The sequence below is a fragment of the Canis aureus genome, chromosome 17, assembly GCF_053574225.1.
Source record: "Canis aureus isolate CA01 chromosome 17, VMU_Caureus_v.1.0, whole genome shotgun sequence".
Lineage (NCBI taxonomy): Eukaryota > Metazoa > Chordata > Mammalia > Carnivora > Canidae > Canis > Canis aureus.
The window spans coordinates 3,816,989-3,836,790 of record NC_135627.1 but is presented as its reverse complement, the minus strand read 5'-3'; the positions used below and the strand labels follow the sequence as shown (position 1 = coordinate 3,836,790).

Here is a 19,802-nt window from a genome sequence, read left to right as displayed (position 1 = left end):
CTTTGTATTCCCTGCCATGTGAAATTTATATTAAGGGCTTCTAAAATGCTCTCCTTTCTGTTTAGGAAGCTCATATTCGTACCATCTACAAGAACTAATCTTAGAGACAGAATATCATAGAATCATTATGCTATCTTTTTTAAAAAGAAACTGGTCATTTAAATGACTTATTACATATCACCCTAAAGTATTATGATTCTGCACTGATAGTGAACACAACATGCAGGCACAGAGAGTTGGTTGTCATTTGTGCCGTTTGGACCAATCGAGCAGAGAACAAAAGTGTCTGCAATCACCAGGACAGTGAAATAGAAAACAATCCATGATGACGATGGACCATCACACCCATGAGCAGAAAATTCGGACAGCAGTCGTCCTGCTGAGGCTCTAGAGCTGCCATGTAGGAGCACTGGGTGTGTGCCCTCCAGGTGACCAGTGTTCCAGAATCATCCAGGTCTTTCTTTGTGAGAAGCTTCCTCGTGCCCTCTCCCCGTGCTGCCCCCATTCCCAGCAAAATCCAGGCTGTCGGGGCTCCTGCCACCCTCTCCTCTGCCCCATGTCCTCACTCCCCATGAGGTCCCACGTCTATGCTTGCCCTCCCAGTGGACCACAGGAGAGAGAGTTTGCATCCAAAGCAAAAGGGTCACGAGGTACTCCCATTACTACATCCAAGTATTATGTTCTTCATTCTTCTCTATAAGAATTTCTTTAGGAAGGTCATAATATAGTTTTTGTGAGGGCATGATTGGGTCTATCAAAACACATATCTGCAGCTTCATTGTGACTTGCCTCATACTATTCTTACGTATGATGAAGTTGATGAAGAAGTCGTGTGAGACCACGTCAGCTTGTGTATTAACTGGCAAGAGCCACTTGACAGGTAGGCACAGACCTCCTCTCCTTTGGTGGAAGGAGAGACAGAGGACTGTTTCAGAGAAACAAATATTCAATCACCCATGTACTGTGACACTGTAAACTTCAAAATCAGTGTGTTTTAATAATGTATCTGTGTTTGAATGAAGCATTAAATAACATTTCTTTTCCCCTGATTTTCAGAGCCTTTGTATTAGACTTTAAGATAACTATTTGCCTCTTTTCAGTCCAAATTGGCAGTGACATGCTGAGTGGCCAGATTTCTGTGACCTGAAGTAGCAATGGGGGGTTTCATGTAAGAGACCTAAGTATGCTTGCTCACTGATCGTTTCCTTTCAGCACACAGACTTTGGATATTGGAATACTGGACATCTTCGGTTTTGAAGAATTTCAAAAGAATGAATTTGAACAAGTAAGTGGGTTTCTTTTGAAACTTTATAAGCTTTGATGTGTTTTTTTTATTAATAAGTTAACTCTTTAATTCAATAGGGACTGCAAAATTACTTGCAAATACAAAATTAAAATAAGTATTTTACTATCCTATTTTAAAATTTATATCCTGGGTTTATGGATATATTCATCCTTTTTGTGTGATCTGTAAACAACTGGCGTAATCTTTTTTTTTTTTTTAAAAAAAAAACAGAAGCACTCATTTTAAAAGATAGGATGACCTGCTATTTCAACCAGGTCACAGAGACAGAGGGCATTGCTATGTGAAATTAGGGCAAAGGTCTTCAGAAACTGTGGCCAAAAATCAGAATGGAAACAGTCCATTATGCCAAGTACTGTTATTCGTAGGATCATCTCTATGTGACACTCATTCATATGACTATCGGAAACTCATAAAAATAGATTCAAGAGGCACTGATTATTTTTAATCCATTTACAGTTTAGGGTACTTTGAAAAGCACTCGTTCTTTTTTTAAGGATCTCCATAGTAATGTATGAATCATTTAATCAAAGTAAGTGTATCTAAAGATTAAGTGTTAAAGAAGAGAGTAGAAATAGAACCGGCCCCAGCCAGCAGAGAAAGGGAGGTGAACCTATGAAGAGGTGTAGGTGGGAAGAGAGAAAACCAGGCTGTACCACAGCATGGGAAGAGTTACATCAGTGCCGTGGTTTGGGAACGCTTTGAATAGTTACATCACTTGTTCAGCTTTATTTATTTTATTTTTTAAGGTAGATCATGTAGCGGTGAATGACACTAGATGGGACTTTGAAACCCAATTCTATGACTTTTACAAGAAGTGTCCTGATCAAGAGGAAAAACCTGTAAAGAACCTGGATTTCCTTATCTGTAAAATCAGGACAGTAAGAGACTTCCAGAGCTGTGGGGTTGAACAAGATGACTGTTCTAGAGGTTCTGGTGTCATTTTCTAGCTCATGTCCCTGTGTAAGAAATAATGGAGAGCCACCGCTACTGTTATAAATGAGGACACTTGAAAAATCTTTTAAAATTCAGCCTTTTTTTTTTTTGTCATAAAAAGTGGTGCAGCATCTTGTGAGTAGATCCTAAATCATGTTGACTCACCTAATCCAGGGTGAGTCATCATGAATCATATTCTTTACAAAACTTTTAGAAAGTCTGGTATGAAATACGACTAGGAAGACCACAGATTTCTTCTCCTTTCAGACTTCTGTATCCGGGGGTGAGTGGGAGGAGGAGGAGGACTGTGGTTTTGTTTATTCATCCCTTACTATAAGAAACTAGCAGTGCACAGAGGAAGAAGGTAGTTAAAAGACTGATCAGTAAAATGGCACAACAGATGTGAGTCTGCCAGCCTTGACCTTGATGCAGCTCTCAACACAGGTATTTGAAGGTCATCTGGCCAGCAGTATTGATTCCGGACATTTTTTCCTTAGGAAACATACAGGCTCTCAAGTCTCTAATGAGACTCCCTGGTTTCTCCATCTCCTGGTATGCAACATGCAGAAGCCACAGGTGGAGTCCATGCGTGCCCAACACCCTGCCTCACAAGCCACACAGTGATCTGTCCAGCCTGTGCTGATGACTGGGATGTACAAAACATGAGTGTTGTTTTCTTATGAAAACTTACTACTTTTACTACAATTTTACATACATCCCTTGTTCTTTCTTTCTGCTAAATATTGTAATTATATACTTTAGAATATATTCACAAGCTGCGATTTTCATATAACAAGGAATGGCATGTTTTCAAATCTAAAGAGTGGGTCTCTATTAAATACCAAAAGGTATGGGGCACCTGAGTGGTTCAGTCGGTTAAGTGACTGCCTTTGGTTCAGGTCACAATCCCCTGCATTGGGCTCCTTGCTCAGCTGGGAGCCTGCTTCACCTCCCTGCCATTCCCCCCTGCTTGTGCTCTCTCTCTCCTCTTGTCAAATAAATAAAATCTTTAAAATAAATAAAAAGATAGGCAGATAAATAAATAAAAAATACATACATACATACATACCATAAGGTAGTTTTAGACACTTCTGGGTAAATCTCAAGATAAATTCTTTGGTTTAAATTATGAAAAAATATCAAAAAAAAAAAAAAAGAACTGTACCCTTTTCCTAGATTTGCTTGGCTCTTGTATACAATAGTAACTAGGAGCCATTTAGAAGAATAAAATTATTTTCTTTGTGATGAATCCAAATCTCAACTTACAGTGGATTTAGCACATTTCTAAATTTGCATGTGAACTTATCACAAAGGCTTTGGTTTGAATGCTCCATTCTAGATTCTTGAGTTGCTGATAGTATGTGAACTTCTTCATTTTATAGTCTGCTTTTTTTTTTTTCATTTTATATTCTATTGCAAACTTTCAACAAAATGTTTAACAAATCAATACTGTGTTCTGAATCAAACCCAGAATAATATTAGTACCTTTCTAAGTATTTATTTTATTCTTTTTTGAGCTTTTGTGACCCATCTATTGGCTCTTTGCTAGAACGTCAATTCCTATGGTGTTGAATTGTGTATTCAGGTACAGCATTTTGTATATAATAGAAGCTTAACAAATACAGTTGCAATTGAAATCTTAAGAATGAATTCATAAGAAAATATCTTCATAATGGATCTCCTAGTGGTTTCCTTGCTCAGGAATAAATGTATATATTTCAACTGTTCTTCCATAAGAAGGCTGACAAAGGTTTAGAACAGGGACAGTTTGAGGAGATAGCTAAGAAGCACTTCAAAACCTCAGCATCCCCAAGTACCTCTAAAAGATTTGACAGGCCTTTGCAGTTCTTTAGATGAGAATTTATTTCAGCTAATAGGAAATGCTAATCCTGTTTTCTTTGACTTTTAATGATTTGTTTCTATTTAGAGCTATTTTACATATTATAAGATCATATTTAGAATAAAATATATAACATTATATATATATATTGAATCTACCGTCCTCATTATTTAAATAATTACCTAATTACCAGCTCACTCTCTGTTATGTAATACTTGATTTTTTGAACCCTACTTCCTTTATCACATAAAGTTTATCTCTAGCTCTGGAAAAGTATCTCCTAAGGCATTGAGGGAGAAGCCCCTCCAGCTGACCCTCTGGCATCACCCAGTCAATGATTTCCAAGATTGTAATGCCCAAGAGACAGAAAGATAGTGAACGAGACAAGAGTATCCCTTACACAGTGATGCTAGAAAGGAGAAAGCACTTCTCACTTTCTTCTTCCTTTCGAGGCATTAGAAAGTGAGAGAGAGAAGTAAAAACATTTCTACTTCCAGATGTGACTATGTATTTGGAAAAGGGAGAAGACTGAAGGAGACATCACTGTAAACAACACAAGGACTTGATACTTGATAGAGAAGCTAGTTTCGGCATGAGCATGCAAAACCAGAAATTCTTTTTTTTTTTTTTTAGATTTTGTTTATTTATTCATGAGAGACACACAGAGAGAGGCAGAGACACAGGCAGAGGGAGAAGCAGGGTCCCTGCAGGGAACCTAATGCAGGACTCCATCCCAGGACCCCGGGGTCATGACCTGAGCCGAAGGCAGACACTCAACCACTGAGCCACCCAGGCACCCCTAAAAAAATAGCAATTCTTATGTAGCTTAAAAATAGCATGTTAGAGGCACAATGGAAAGTGAAGACAGACTGACCTTGTCAACATGAAGTAAGTAGCCTAAGTGAGGGGCTGTGTAGAAGGCTCCTGAAAGTCTCCACTTGCACACAAACAAGTGGAGAGATGAACTGATTTCTCAGATGGAAGGACCTGCTGTCTAGAGATGCCAGTCCTCCCCAACCCATGGCACATGTAGCCCAGGGCAGTCCCACAACAGATAACTGAAGAATGGATGGCATAATCAGACCAGCTCAGTCCTGCCACTCCCAATAAATATGGAATCAGGTAGTGAGTATCAGTGACTGCTACCCTTGGAACAACAGACGCACCCAAAATGCCTATCAGGTGTTCTTGCTGAGAAAGAAGGCAGAGAAAACCTGAATATAATGAAGTTTCCTGAGCTAATTGCTAGTCACCAGGAACTGGGAACAGAGGAACATAATAAAATAAACCATGAGGATACACTCACAAATCCAGCATATGGGAAGCCATACAGGACAAATGATTAATTCAACAACATATAAATTGCAAGGGTAAAAATATAGAAGAAGGTGGGTAGCCTATAGATTCAAAGAGATTTAAGAGATATAGAGGTCAGTTAAATTTATGGACATTATGTCGATCCTTGTTTACATATAAAACTAATGTAATGTAAAATCTGGATATTTGATGAAATGAAAGAATTATAGTTGATAGAAAGTATGTGTGTTAAAGGTACTGTGGATGTGTTCTCTAAGTCCTAGTGTCTTAGAGAATTATACTAAGATACTTAACAATTAAAGAGAATTCCTTGAGATGAGTCTAGTATTGAGGGTAATAGAAAAATAGGTAAAGCAGAATTGGCCACGAGTTGATAATTCTTTAGGTTTGCTGCTGGCAGATGGGGGTTCATTACGTTGTTCACCATTGAATATGCTTAAAACTGTCCATAATATACAATTTTAAGTAAATGATAATATTTTGAGATTACATGAATATTATTTTAATAAATGATAGAATAGTTATGCACCCAATAAGTGGGATTGCAAAGCCCTACATGCTACAAATCTTTACCAAAGACACAAAGAACAAAGTCATGAAAAGTAACGATTTAACATTCAATAATTTTCCTAAATTTCTCACTACATACTTAAAATGCAGCTATGTATAATGAAATACTTAGAGCTACAGAGTTTAGTAAAATTGCATATCAGCAACCTACTGTAAGAATATAGAGAATTTGGGCAGCCCGGGTGGCTCAGTGGTTTAGTGCTGCCTTCAGCCCAGGGCCTGATCCTGGAGACCCGGGATTGAGTCCCATGTCGGGCTCCCTGCATGGAGCCTGCTTCTCCCTCTGCCTGTGTCTCTGCCTCTCTCTCTCTCTCTCTCTCTCAATCTCTTTCTCTCTCTCTGTATCTCTGTCTCTCATGAATAAATAAATAAAATCTTTAAAAAAAGAATATAGAGAATTTAAAGAGAGAATACATTTGTTCAAACTTAAAGGTTCCATTGCAGAAGATAAAATTGTGATATATGAACTATCTTTATGCCAGGCTTCATCTAAGCTGATTTCAGAAGAGTTGTCAAGGATTTGAAACATTTCCTTGCTTACAAACCCGTTTCTAAAAAGTAAGATTTACTGGAAAGTCCAGATGAACAGTAATTCAATCAGGCTTATGATAAGTGTTCAAACACTAATAAAGCCAGATACCTTGACTTCTAAAATTTTATGAAATGATATTATATATTTTGGCAACCTCAACCTCAAAAAAAAAACCATAAAATTTTCAGTTGTGAAATTACTATCCTAGAAATGATGCGAAGGTAAATCACACCTTTAACAGGGAGTATCCCATTTTACAGATGGTAAAACTGTAAGTGCTGCAGTCTCTACTGTGTGATAGAGTATTAGCAGCAGCAGAAAGGATCTGTTTTCCTGGCTGATTGGCATCAGGACAGTGTACGGTTAATTCATTCAACAAACATTTGTATAAGTAAGAAATTCCAGACCCTGTTCCAGGTACTAAGAAATGTGCAGGCCGGGGCACCTGGGTGGCTCAGTGATTGAGTGTCTGCCCTTGGCTTAGGGTGTGATCCGGGGGTCCTGGGATTGAGTCCCACATCAGGGTCCCTGCAGGGAGCCTGCTTCTCTCTCTGCCTCTGTTTCTGCCCCTCTCTCTGAGTCTCATGAATAATAAGAATGAGAAGAAGAAGAAGAAGAAAGAAGAAGAAGAAAGAAGAAGAAGAAGGAAGAAGAAGAAGAAGAAGAAGAAATGCACAGGCATTGCGGTGTGGTCTGTAAGATGCAAATGGAAGAAGGACCAGTTCTAATCTAATACCATGGGAGAAGGACTAAGAAGCCTTCATGAGGAAAATGTTGATATTTTAGCACCAAATATGGCAGAAATCCAGTACAGTTGTCATCATAATTAATGTCCTGACAACTATTAGGTTTCAGTATAGATCCGGGGCACCTGGATGGCTCAGTTGGTGAATCGTCCAACTTTTGATCTCAGGGTTATAAGTTTAAGCCTGCATTGGGCTCCACACCAGGTGTAGAGCCTACTTAAAAAGAAAAAAAAAATAGCTTTCAATATTGATCCACTTACCACTCGATTGATCTATGAAAACAAAAAAATATTTTATTGTTAAGTCTCATCACATTTAGATCTCAAAATTATACATACATTAAATATCCAACTCAGTTTAAGAAGAATTTGAATGAGAATATTTAGTTTCTTTACTTAGCAGAACTAGTAGAGTACTATTCAGGTTCTATAGAAAAACAGTAGTTAAATAATGAGATGCTATTTTAATGTACTTCTTACAATAATATTGGTTTTTTACAGATTTTATTTATTCATGAGACACACACAGAGGCAGAGACATAGGCAGAGGGACATAGGCAGAGGGAGAAGCAGGCTCCCTGGGGGAACCCTGATGTAGGGACTCAATCCGAGGATCTGGGCATCACTACCCAAGCCAAAGGCAGACACTCAACCACTGAGCCACCCAGGAACCCCTAATATTAGATTCTATTTCTTAAAGACAGAATGGCTAGAAGTCTTGAGTGAGGGTGCCTGGTATGACCAGTAGAGCGTACAACTTGGTTTCAAGACCATGAGTTCAAGCCTCATGTTGGGTGTGGAGCCTACTGAAAAAATACATACATACCTACATATATACATAAATATAAGATAAAACTAAGAAAAGGAAACAAAATAAATGAGACAGGGAATAACAATTTTAAGTATGTAAACTACATTTAATGACATTTTCCCCTCCAGACACTACAACATTAAAAAATATCACCATTTTGGTGTTAAGGAAAGCAAAGCTCAGATAATTTAAGTAACTCACAGAAGGACACAGCATGAAGCTCTGAATTCAGAACTGTCCCCAGAGCCACAGGTTCTCTGAAGCTAGACTTGATTGTGTATTTTCATCCTACATCTTCTAAACTGCTGCCCATCCATGAGTATATTTGCTTGCATTTCTCTTAGGGCGCAACATTATTTATTCTGTTAAATATAGAAATAAAAAACTTAATAAATTTATTTGGCATCATTTTTTCCTATAGTGGAATATTTCACCAAGTCCTTTTACTATGTATAAATAAATTAGAGAATGCAAGTGTATCTTCTGTATTGCAGAGCGATTAAGAGGAAATGTTTCAGGATGTCGGAAGAAGAATGAATGGGTTTGAAAATATCCATCAGGTCACCTTAGACAAGAGTGAACTGAGTTCTTTCAGGGATGACCAACCAAGGAAAAGCTTACATTTACAGTGACAGCTGTTTGGATAGAAAGCCCAAATGTGCTGATCAGGAGTATAGATTCATTTAGTTTTCTGCTAATAAATAATCAATAATGGCTACAAGTTCTCTAGCCCCCACTATGAGTTGGGTCCTCTTTCTGGATGATCTCTGACTCTCACAGCAACCACCTGGGGAAGGCTTTGCTGGCCAAGTGGGCAGTGTGGATGTGCATCCATCTGGCCCCAAGGCCAGTGCTCCTTGTACTAGCTTATCCCTCTGCCACCTTGTGACCACTATCCTGAAGAGCTCGTTATTTATGGAGTACCTCTTAGCTTTGCATTTAATCCTGAGTAATGACAACTACTTTAAAAAGAATGAATATTTTAGTAGAAATTATGTATTGATTATTGTTTTCAGGCCTACATTAACAAGTTAATATGAAACGAGAAGGCATATTGATTAAGATGAGATTTGTTGCTAAATACACACACACACACACACACACACACACTTATCTTTTGTTGAAAAGTGATGAAGAGTATAGTGCCCGACACTTTAAAATATGAGAATTTTGACCAGAAGTTACATTCCCAACAACTGGGTATGGCTTTTATGTAAATAGAGGGATATATTTTATGGATAAGGTAGCATACAAAATATATAAAAATCTAGTTTTTCTTTTCATTTGTAGTTTCCAATTCTGACGTTAGTAGATTATGATGTAGAATATAGCAGTCCATTTAGCCAATGGGTTTATTGTTGGCCACCCCTCCTGTCAACCCCTCAAATCCCAGAGTAGTAATTACTCCTATTAAAGGAGAATACAAGTATGAATTAAGCCCATTAGAATTTGAATTTATTTTGTGAGCCTGTGTGGCTCTAAGTAAGAGAATCACTAAAAGAAACGTTGAGACAGAGTTTGCCTGGATAAAAACAATACATTTTTTAAAGATTATTTATTTATTGAGAGCGTGAGCATGGGGAGGGGCAGAGGGAGACAGAGTGTCTCAAACAGACTCTGTGCTAAGTGTGGAGCCCCACGTGGGACTCGATCCCACGACCGTGGGATCATGAGCTGAGCTGAAACCAGGAGTTGACCGCTTGGCTGATGGAGCCACCCAGGCACGCCTGAATAGAAACGATGTTTTTACGCCTGTGACGTAACTTCCACCTAGCTTTGCTTAAAACCTGTTCTGCAGTTTGATTTTGAAGTTTCAAAGGGCAACCAAAAGGGCCAAGGACATTTGGTTTGTTTAGAAAAGAGTAATCCACCAAAAAGAAGTGGAGGGGCAGGGAGACTGGAAAGGATGAAACCCAAGCCCATCCAGGGAAGACACCACAGCAGCAGTAGGGCCTGGCATGGGTGGGCACTCAGCTCCTTCCTGCTGACTAGGCTCCTGGAGGGAAGGGGCCCAGCATGCGGCGTCTACACAGCTCCCTGGGCCTCTGGTACATGACATCAGTAGAGGCACTGTTGTCTATCAGTTTGAGACAGATGGTGCTAAGGGAAAGTAAACAGGCCCTCCCAAACAAGGACAGAGAGAAGAAAGGCCTCTACCATCATAGGATATTCAAAGAAGGCAAAATAAATTACAGATTTTAAAAGCTGAAACAAATCAGAGAGGTACCATTCCCTCACCAGCCTCTGCACCTGCTGTTTTATAGACAATGTGTCAAAATCAGGAATGATTGGTTTGTTGGGTAAAGAACATAGAGCAATCTAACAAACCCTGAGGCATGCTTTGAAAAAGTAAGATAGAGATTCACAGTATAGGTGGCATAAGGAAAGGCCCTGAGAAGTCCTGCAGAGAAGACCATTACCTTAGGTTGGCTCAGTGTTTCTCCAGTGGGGTTCTGATATAGTGTTTTTTAGACAGTGTCAATTGACATTTCATTCAATTAGTGTTCTGCTGAACACGTGCTGAAAACACAGAATATCTAAAATCTGACATCATTCCTGCACAATCTGACATCCCATTACTGTAGTCTACAGACATATCTGTATTAATTGAGAAACAAATCAGTGAATGGGTTGTGTGTGTTCTGTGCTATAATCTCTTCCAGTATGTTCACCATATCTACATATTAAAATCCCCTGGAAAGCTTTTGAAATATATCAATGTCTAGGCCTCACTCTGACTAGATTGGTTTGGGGTCAGGCTGAGACATCAGCTTTTTCGAAGAGCTCCAGGGCATTTCCAGTGTGCAGTAAGAATGTGAATTGCTGTCTAATGTCTAGGGCTCTGCCTTCAACTGGAGTCAGCTTTAATTAACCTCCTGCTTTAATTTTGTGATGTAAATGTCATGCTCTATTATATTTTTGCTTCAGAGATATTTCACTGAGTAATAAAAGTAAAGGGAGAACAGTTGGCGAAAATTTACTCAAGAAATTAAGTTTGTCATTAATACAAATGATAGGCCATCTGGATAAGCAATAATGTTCTGTTACTAAAGAGTGTTTCCAAGGGGTGCATAATTTTTATTATTAAACCAGTTAGCAACGGCACTTAATGTACAAAGCATGTATTTTAATCAGAGAAGGGTGCACGCTAATTAAACAGTCCTTAACAATTGCTCATTTTCATCTATGAATACTTACCTTCGCTCACATTCAGGCTGCTCGGAGGAATACCCAGAAATTTAGTGGAACCCAATTATGATTCTGATGGATGACGTCAAAAAGTAAAAATGATTGCTTTGCACTGAAGTCGATCATATTCTCAGTTATCAATGCATTGATGCTTCTAGATATGAAAACTAATTTTCCTGTAAACATATTTCACTGTATCTTTCTCTGGTTGTGTCTAATACACACCCACATAGGCACACACCACACAGCAGTTCAGTGAAGCTGAAGGAGGGGTAGGCAGGCTCTGGCCATGAGTGGGGCCACCTATTTTGTGGATGGGATACATTTTTTTTCCATTTTCAACTAGATATCTGACATAGGCTGTTATATTCATATTAGCACCCTTAGCTACATTTCCTGGCAGTGTTGACATTCATGCTACACTGCTTCTTTTACATTTTTTTTCTGGTTTTTTTTTTTCCTTCTTTCTCTTCTTTTTCTTTCTCTCTTTTTTTTTTTTTTTCTTTTACATTTTAACTTGGGTTCAAGCAGTGGGTGCTTTGAACAGTATAGGATTAGGGAAAGGCAAACTGTTTTGGTAGAAAAGTGTAATGTACGCATTACTGCAAAATGTTTGAAAACTATTCCACTTTGAACTGTGCATACTCCTCGTGATTTCCTTTACTGCTCAGCATTGCTCTTCTCTTAGAAACACGAAAACATTTCCGTTGCAGAGAGCATCATTGTAATGAAAGCTGCAAGTCAAAAATCCCTCCACAGCCTACTCAGCTTTATACATCCAGCTGGCATTTTCCCTATGGGATTTTAATAAATTACTTCTTCTTTTCCCCTCCAAATACAAAGAACATGATGTACAATAGAAGATTCAGGTGTATTTTTTGATTGCTCCATGTCACAAAATACTGTCTGATGCCTCAGCTTAAAAAATTGAGGCTCGGTAGAGAAGCTGGATGTTTTATGAGTCATCATGACCAGGAGAGTAAGAAATTGAGTTATTGTATCCAAAACCACAGGCCAAATCCTTTTTATGTTAGCCAAAGTTTGGCAGATTACTTTAGGCCTTCCTGGGGGAGGGGGGGGGGGAAGAAGGGAAGAAAAAAGATGTACTCTGACCCCCTCCAGCTCCTTCTAATTTTTCTGTGACTTTCACTACGCTCCCACTTGGTATCACCATTTTCACTGAAACAGCGGATCAATTCGGCAAAGCCAAGACTCAACTCAACTAATATTAGTATTAATATTTTATTAATATTAGTTAAATAATAGCAATTGAAAGCTCTGTTTGTATAATTTTACAAAAAGCCTGAGTCAGTCAGAACAGCCAGGTATATCGGGAGATGCGCAGCTATGAAGCAGTCAAGGGTGAGAGGATTCAGGCAAGTTGTCATGGAAAGTAGTTTCTGCAACTACAGGCCTGCCGTCTATTGTGAATGCAGAGTGATAAGAGAATCCTGTTCAACGTGTTTGAGACATCCACATCTAAGTATTTTCAGTTACTGAAAATAGAGATACATGTCCTGTAATTTGGGTGTTTCTTATACAATAGAGAATCATCCAGGGATGTTCTTGTTTTGGAATACTTCATCAGACAGTAATCTATCAGACAACACACAGTAACAGGCATCTCCTTATTTTTCATGGCTTCGACCTTTATCTCCTGAGCAATTCATTTCTTAAAATATATCACATGTGGGCATATTCTCCAGAACCACTTATAAACCACTTCTTTGGTAGAAGATCGGACTGCTGAGATACAGAATCGACTTATGTCTTCTTAAATGATTTCATATATTTTTTAATATCAAAAAGTTGGAAAAATGACAATTGTATTTATCATATAATTAAGGAGAGTATTTTCCGGCGGTTTCATTCCATAATGGAGTCATTTATTTTCTGTTCATTTACTGAAAATATTTCATCCCTAGTTTTTAACAGCCTTTGATAGCTTTCCTTCATCTTTAGTAACAACATTTCTTCATTATTAGAGGAGTATAACATCTGATTAGATTGGGGAAACATCTCAAAGTATTATTTTTTAAACAAAGTGAAATAAGCTCTTAAAGTCTCCATTTTTCTTGTCTACCAACAGTTTTCAGAAATTTCTGTTTTTCATTTATGACAAAATGAGAGTAATGAGTAAATGTATTACTTTCCTGGTGGGGCTGCTACAGTGAACAGATGCTACACAAGTTTTATGGAAGGGGCTTGTCTTTCCAGAATCACTGCTGGAGATTTATACTCTGGCGAGTAAGCACAGATCTGGGTCGGCTGGTCTCACTCTAGTTTCAGTGGAACAAAGCAAGGGGATGAATGTGCGAGGCTGTATCAGTTACAAGGAAGGAAGGATTTTCCATATGATATTTAAATAATGAGTTCCGTCTCTCTCTTTGCCAGCTGTAATGTGCAGACTTATTGGTCTGTGTCCATATTCAAACTGTTTTTGCCTTAACAACCACACATGTCAAGTTCAATGTCTTATGTGACATGTTGTCACCAGAGGTGGTTGTAATATTTTTATATCCCGAGAATTGATGGGTGAAAGTGAGGGTTTGTCAAAGAAAGCTTTAACATAAATATGAAGCACTTCCAATTTTACCAGTATCTCAGGGACTCTAGTTGTCAAGGGACAGAGAGCAGTTCTAACAACCACTGGCCAAATCAGACAGAAGGAAGAAACCCAACTTTTATCCTCAATTGTTGACGAGAGCCCAGATATAATTTCCTTTTGGAAAATTTTAAAATACTCAGCTGTATTTTAAACCCCAACTTTGTAAGTTAGTGTTAAAATTATATTTCTTGTCTTTAAATTGAATAATGAGACCGTAAGAAGTCAACAATATCAGGTGAAACTCTTTTCTTTGACTTCTCAAGCGGCACTGTAACAATTAATCTGAATAGACTAATGAATGGGTGTGGAACATTCTTGAGTCAATATGTCACTGACCTGAAATCGTCCCAGAACGAGTGGATTTGCATGGCCATAATTGTTTTCTTTCTCCCCTCCAATAGCTTTGTGTCAACATGACCAATGAGAAGATGCACCACTACATCAATGAAGTACTTTTTCTACACGAGCAAACAGAATGTGTACAAGAGGGAGTTGCCATGGAAACAGCTTATTCTCCTGGTAACCAGGCTGGAGTTTTGGATTTTTTTTTCCAGGTATTCATATAATATAATTAGATACTTTGCAGGATTTAAATATATTGGAGACAAAGAATTTTCTTTCAAGGGGCCTTTATTTGGAGATATCTTTATATATGAGACTTTGCTTTTTTTTTTTTTTCAGAAATTTATTTTTTTCAGAGCTGATTTAGGAGGACAAGTTACCCTTTTCTGAAGGGACATTTGAGGGATTATCAGTTCATTGAAAGGACTAGAAATACCAGATAATTTTGTTATAAAAATATTCAGCATTGTTTTTGTCAATAAAACTCTCCTTTGGCACAGTTCCAAATCCCCAGTGTACAAAATTAATATTTTATAAGACAATAGTAAGACTAACAAGATCATAGAACAGATTCAGTGAATCTTTTAAATTTTTCTTCAATTTATAATTTGAAATATGGAAAACCATTGATAGATCTGTATATGGACATACAATCTTAGGACATCTGCCAGTGTTGACTCTTAACCTTTATTATCTCTACCGTATAATGCAAGAATCTTTGCCTCGATATCTTTATCATAAAAACAAAAATCTCCTACACAAACAGCAATCCCTCTGTACTAATGTAGAAAGACATGATATACACCTATCAATAATATCTCTGCAATGCTTGAACATTGCTTAAGCCTGCTACCTTTCAGCCACTGGAGAGCATAGGATGCAATTTCCTACCCTTTATTTCTATAAATGTAGATTTATATGTTTATTTTACACATTTGCCTAATATGTAAAATATTCTTCTCCTGTTGTCTGCTCGTCAACATTCTTTATTTTAATGACAGAAGAAGCCCTCTTCCTCCAGGAAGCCCTCCTTCATCACGACACACATGGTATATAACTTCTCTATGTAGGGTTTAAAAATGTCTTCACAGTGACGGCAGTATATAGTGAGCTGTGTATGGAAAGTCTCAGACACCTGCCGCCCTCATTCTCGCTTGTGGCTGTATCCTTGAATGCTAACCAGTGGCCAGCAGCATGACCTTCTTTCTATCTCTTCAATGGCTATCCTTGAGATCTTGCCATGGAGTGATTATTTCCATAGGAGGACACTCGTCAGTTGGAAATGAGAGTGGGCATTTTTGTGACTACACTTTGATACCCATAAGAATGAAGAGCTATACCAAGTATAGGGTGAAGCTTGGATGTACCTGCAAATATGCATACCAGGCAGGTGTACCCCACAATATAAAGGAAGCTTCTTGTTTCCTTCTTGATTACAGTACCTGCAATCCTCTCCTGCTCACAGACATCTGGATTTTTGCTTAAGCCACATTCATGTTTCAACAAACATGCATTTGTCTTATGTCCATGGAGGAAGGGATCAGATTCTCACCTGACTCTCCACATGTATAGTGCATTTTGGAACTGTTGATCTTCATTGATTTCTGTTGTTGAGGTGAAATGGCATATACTTTGCACAACAACTCCATCTCGCTTAAGCCTTTACTTCTGAAGGAATTGAGAGCCATTTTTTATGACTTCTTTTCCATGTTCTGTTTTCTTCTTCAGACACATCAGCAAGTTTCCAAGTCATAGTTTGACTATCACCATTCTTTCATGGCTTGGTATCAGACATCCAGAAAACATAATACATATGAATTGTAACACTTTTGGAGACAATACAAATTGTAATCCTTTAAAAAATATCTCATTGGTATCCGACTACTCTATCCTTGGAAAATATCCTCTTGCTTTTGGAGTAGAGCAGTTTGGCTATATTGGAAGCAATCACTTCCCTTGTACTATGTGGGGCCTTGACTTTGAGTTACTGAAACACGCACTAAATCTCTAAATTCTAGCCTCCAAAGAGAAGGTCTGTCACTGCCCCTGAAACATGAATGCCCATGCAACACCTTTAACTAGTCCATTTACCCCTCCATGCACAGAGCGTGTCTGTGCATACTCGAGTGTGTGTGAGAGGAGTGTAAGCGTAATAGCACATGAAGGAGCATTGTGGCACGATACTCAAATGCACAGGTGAAGAAGCAACTTATGCTCTTAAGTATCACCATCTTACTCTTCAGCAAATAGGTTTTACAAATTGAAATGAAGAACCTGATCTTTCGAAACATCCCAAGCATGACCGGTCCTTGCCAACTCCTCATTGACTTTTCTTTTCGGGCTTCTCTCCATCCATTTTGTGTACCTATACTTTTATTTTTGCACCTCTGGGCTCTTTATAGGGTCCCAGGTTATCTGAGTATGTGCCATACAGTGGACTTCCTTCTCCACACCCCCTGACCAATCCACCTCTGTGTTGGTACCACAAGTCTCTGGAGGTGTTAGTGACCTAGGTCTTTTGCTGAGGTGTGTCAGCTTGCTTTTTGTAGCCCTATCCAATTCCTTCCTGGTGCTCCTTTCACCCTTTGCCAGTCCTTCTTCTCCTTCCTTCCCAGGGAGGCTGTCTGTCTGCTCACTCCAGAGATAACCTTCAGTTGCCAAATGTCCTGCAAAGGGCACCCCTTGGTAGGTGAGTGCCCACCGGGTATAGAGCCTTCCCATAGCTGCCACTTTCAACCTTTCTTCTCTATGGGTGGCACTAGAAGTATTCCAACTTTTGCATACCTGAGACAACTGTCTCTGCATTTTCCTTACCATGAGGAAACTCTAAAGGGCTTGAAACAACTAAAATAGTTCAGCCACAAGGAAACAACTTTCTATTGGCCAAATAAATAACATCATGAAAGGCCTGTGATGTCATGGTTTGGTGACCTCGGGTCAGTATAGATCCCTTCACTTCCTGAGAAGAATTATTTTATAGATTCACATCTCCATAAGCATGCTGACTTGATGTGAAGAATTAAGCTATATGACAGAATAAGGTAAAAATAAATAATATAAATTACCTTATTTTCAAAGGTCGATTTGACATGTCAACAGAAGAACTTTCCTAGGGAAGGAAAGATAAACAGCACGACAGTGGGTAAAAGTTATTCATCCGATGTGTAAACCGCGTGGGCACAATGGTGTCCTCTGTGTGCGGGAAGCGAACTGTCAGTGGTTGAGAAGTTCTTTCAAGCAGCGTTTTCCTTCACGTGAGATTAATTTTAAGTGGTTGCTTATGTATGACTTTAGCTTCCGTGTTTGACAGCTATAAACTGTCAGACTTCTAATTTGAATTTTTACAAGTTATGGCTTCCAACTTTATATGTTCCCGGTCTTAATACTGAAATATTATAGTCACTTCTACTTCCTGCTGAATAGGATTTTTCTAGAATTTTTATGACTCAACAGGATTGTAGCTTTGGTTTTTGGATAAGTGACTTGCCCACTGTTAACTATGAAGAAGTCGATACAGGCTAGAGGTCAAGAAAAATTATACTTCTCCTTTTTTTGGCAATTTTATTTTTCTTACTGAAATAAGAATATACTTTTTAATATCTCCAGTGTTTTAATGACCTTAAAACACACTCGTTAATCCGTGTATTCATTATCAACCAATTATTAATCAACCAATACTGTTACAGCCTACATTATCTCAGAGTTTGGCCAGGTATTAGGGATATGATAGTGAGCAAACATAGATGTGTATTAAAAGTAGATGAATTCATTTTTTTCAGTGCTTATAGGAACATAATGAAAATACAAATGAGCATACCTGCATGATAACAGAACCATCCATTTGAGTGATGGAAGAAACATATTCTCTCTTCTTGATTTTCAGAAGCCATCTGGATTTCTCTCTTTATTGGATGAAGAAAGTCAGATGATTTGGTCAATGGAACCGAATCTTCCCAAAAAGCTACAAAGTCTCCTAGAATCTTCAAACACAAATGCCGTGTATTCCCCCATGAAGGATGGGAACGGGAATGTTGCACTCAGAGATCAGGGTGCGGCGTTCACCACCATGCACTATGCAGGAAGGGTGAGTTGAAAGAGTGGCATGATGTCGCATGCGTCACGATGTTGTCAGGATGAACTTGCAAGTTTTAGATATTTTAGAGTTTCTTATTTTCATGAGTTAAAGTTGACTGAACAACCAGCACAGTTTTACTTTCCTCAGCTCTTTTATTTTAACCTGAGAAGGACTTCGCATCTTCAGAATGTGGGTGATGAAGCAGGTGGTCAGGGCCTTCCATCATGTTCCCCAGATTCTAATATAACATGAGCAGGAGGGCCGTGGCTTTAATACACACAGCTCTGCTCTGAACTCTGGGATCCCTTCATTATCTAAACAAATATTGGTCTTTTGAGTTTGCTTGCCCTCAATGCAGTTTTTAGTATTAAATTATTTTTCTTAAAGCATATCAACCTGAGTAAAGAAAGCTACTCTCAATCTTCTCTCAGCTCCTTAACCAGTTTAGTAAAATATGTTTTCTTTCTTAGGTACCTTCAAGTAGCTCCTCTTACCTGCTTAAAAAATCCTCACACTCTGTAGGCCAGGCTGATATCCCAGGCTCTGAGGTGATGCTGGTCTTTTTAGCCATGGCTTACATGTCACAATCCCCCTACCCCCGCTCCCCCCCACCACCACCACCACCATCAGGTGACACCTCTGTTCAGGGGACTTTTTCTAATCCACTCACTGTTTCTGCATTCCATGCTTCTCTGGGCATCCACTCCTCCTGGTCAAGCTTGAAATACCCTCCTTGCCTTCTTCCCAAGGTCACACTGTATACATCTTTAGATACTCCAATCCAAGTCCCACTTACCCTCAATCCAGGCCCATCTACGTTAACTGTCTTCCACTTTTGAATTCGTGGCCCCTGGTTTTCTCCCATTTGGCACTTAGCGGAAGTCACATACCGGAAGGTGAAACCTCCAATCAGCGTGTTTCAGATCATTCCAGCCAGTGTCCACTGAGACTCTACTAGGTGCCAAACCCAGAGTATTAGAGAAACAGATGAATAAACTGCATTGTTTGCCCTCACATATCTCACTGTCAGCAAATCAGGAAAAGGCAAATTAACATAGTTATGATAGAATTTGCTTATAATAACATTGGTAATATTAACGAAGCTCTATATTACCCTGAAGAAGGAAGCAATCATTTGGCTCCCAACCTAAGTGTGGAAATATATTCTAGTGGAGGTCAAATGTGGGGATGAGATAGAGTTCAGTGAGGATAAAAGGAAGGAGCATTCTGGGGTAGATGTGGAATTTTGAATAGCATGTGCATCCCCCAGGATGCAGTTGCATCGAGCAGAATCCACTATAGCTATTCAAGTGGAAAATAATTTGGTATGGGAAAATAATCCTCACGAGACTCCAAGCTGAACATTCAGAAATAACTCAAAACCACACCACAGGATGGAGTTTCCAACCTAACCATGGCCTCATCTTTGATCCGGAAGCTTCCAGACAAATCGAGAAGCTGCTGCTCTAGGTTCTGACTCTCCGTGGCCACCACCCACTGCTGATATCTTTAAAGGGCCTATACTCTGACACTC

The 19,802-nt window shown here is 38.8% G+C and overlaps 1 protein-coding gene and 1 long non-coding RNA gene across 7 annotated transcripts in view; one reads left to right on the top strand and one right to left on the bottom strand.

The window, feature by feature from the left end:
- LOC144287719 (uncharacterized) overlaps window positions 1-14,382 on the bottom strand; it is a 59,969-nt gene extending 45,587 nt beyond the window's left edge. For 2 of the 5 annotated variants that reach the window (XR_013355472.1, XR_013355470.1), the window contains exons 1-2: window positions 14,188-14,343; window positions 8,256-8,416 (exon numbers count right to left, since the gene is read on the bottom strand). This is a non-coding gene — a long non-coding RNA (uncharacterized LOC144287719). Of the gene's footprint in view, window positions 1-8,139; window positions 8,417-14,187 lie in introns of those variants that run through there. The other 3 variants (XR_013355469.1, XR_013355471.1, XR_013355468.1) reach the window with 3 other exon arrangements.
- Window positions 1-19,802, top strand: part of MYO16 (myosin XVI) — a 594,113-nt gene that overhangs the window by 407,838 nt on the left and 166,473 nt on the right. For both annotated transcript variants that reach the window (XM_077854971.1, XM_077854970.1), the window contains exons 21-23: window positions 1,213-1,285; window positions 14,253-14,405; window positions 18,077-18,277. In XM_077854971.1, the coding sequence (XP_077711097.1) occupies window positions 1,213-1,285; window positions 14,253-14,405; window positions 18,077-18,277 (427 nt within the window). The remainder of the gene's footprint in view (window positions 1-1,212; window positions 1,286-14,252; window positions 14,406-18,076; window positions 18,278-19,802) is intronic.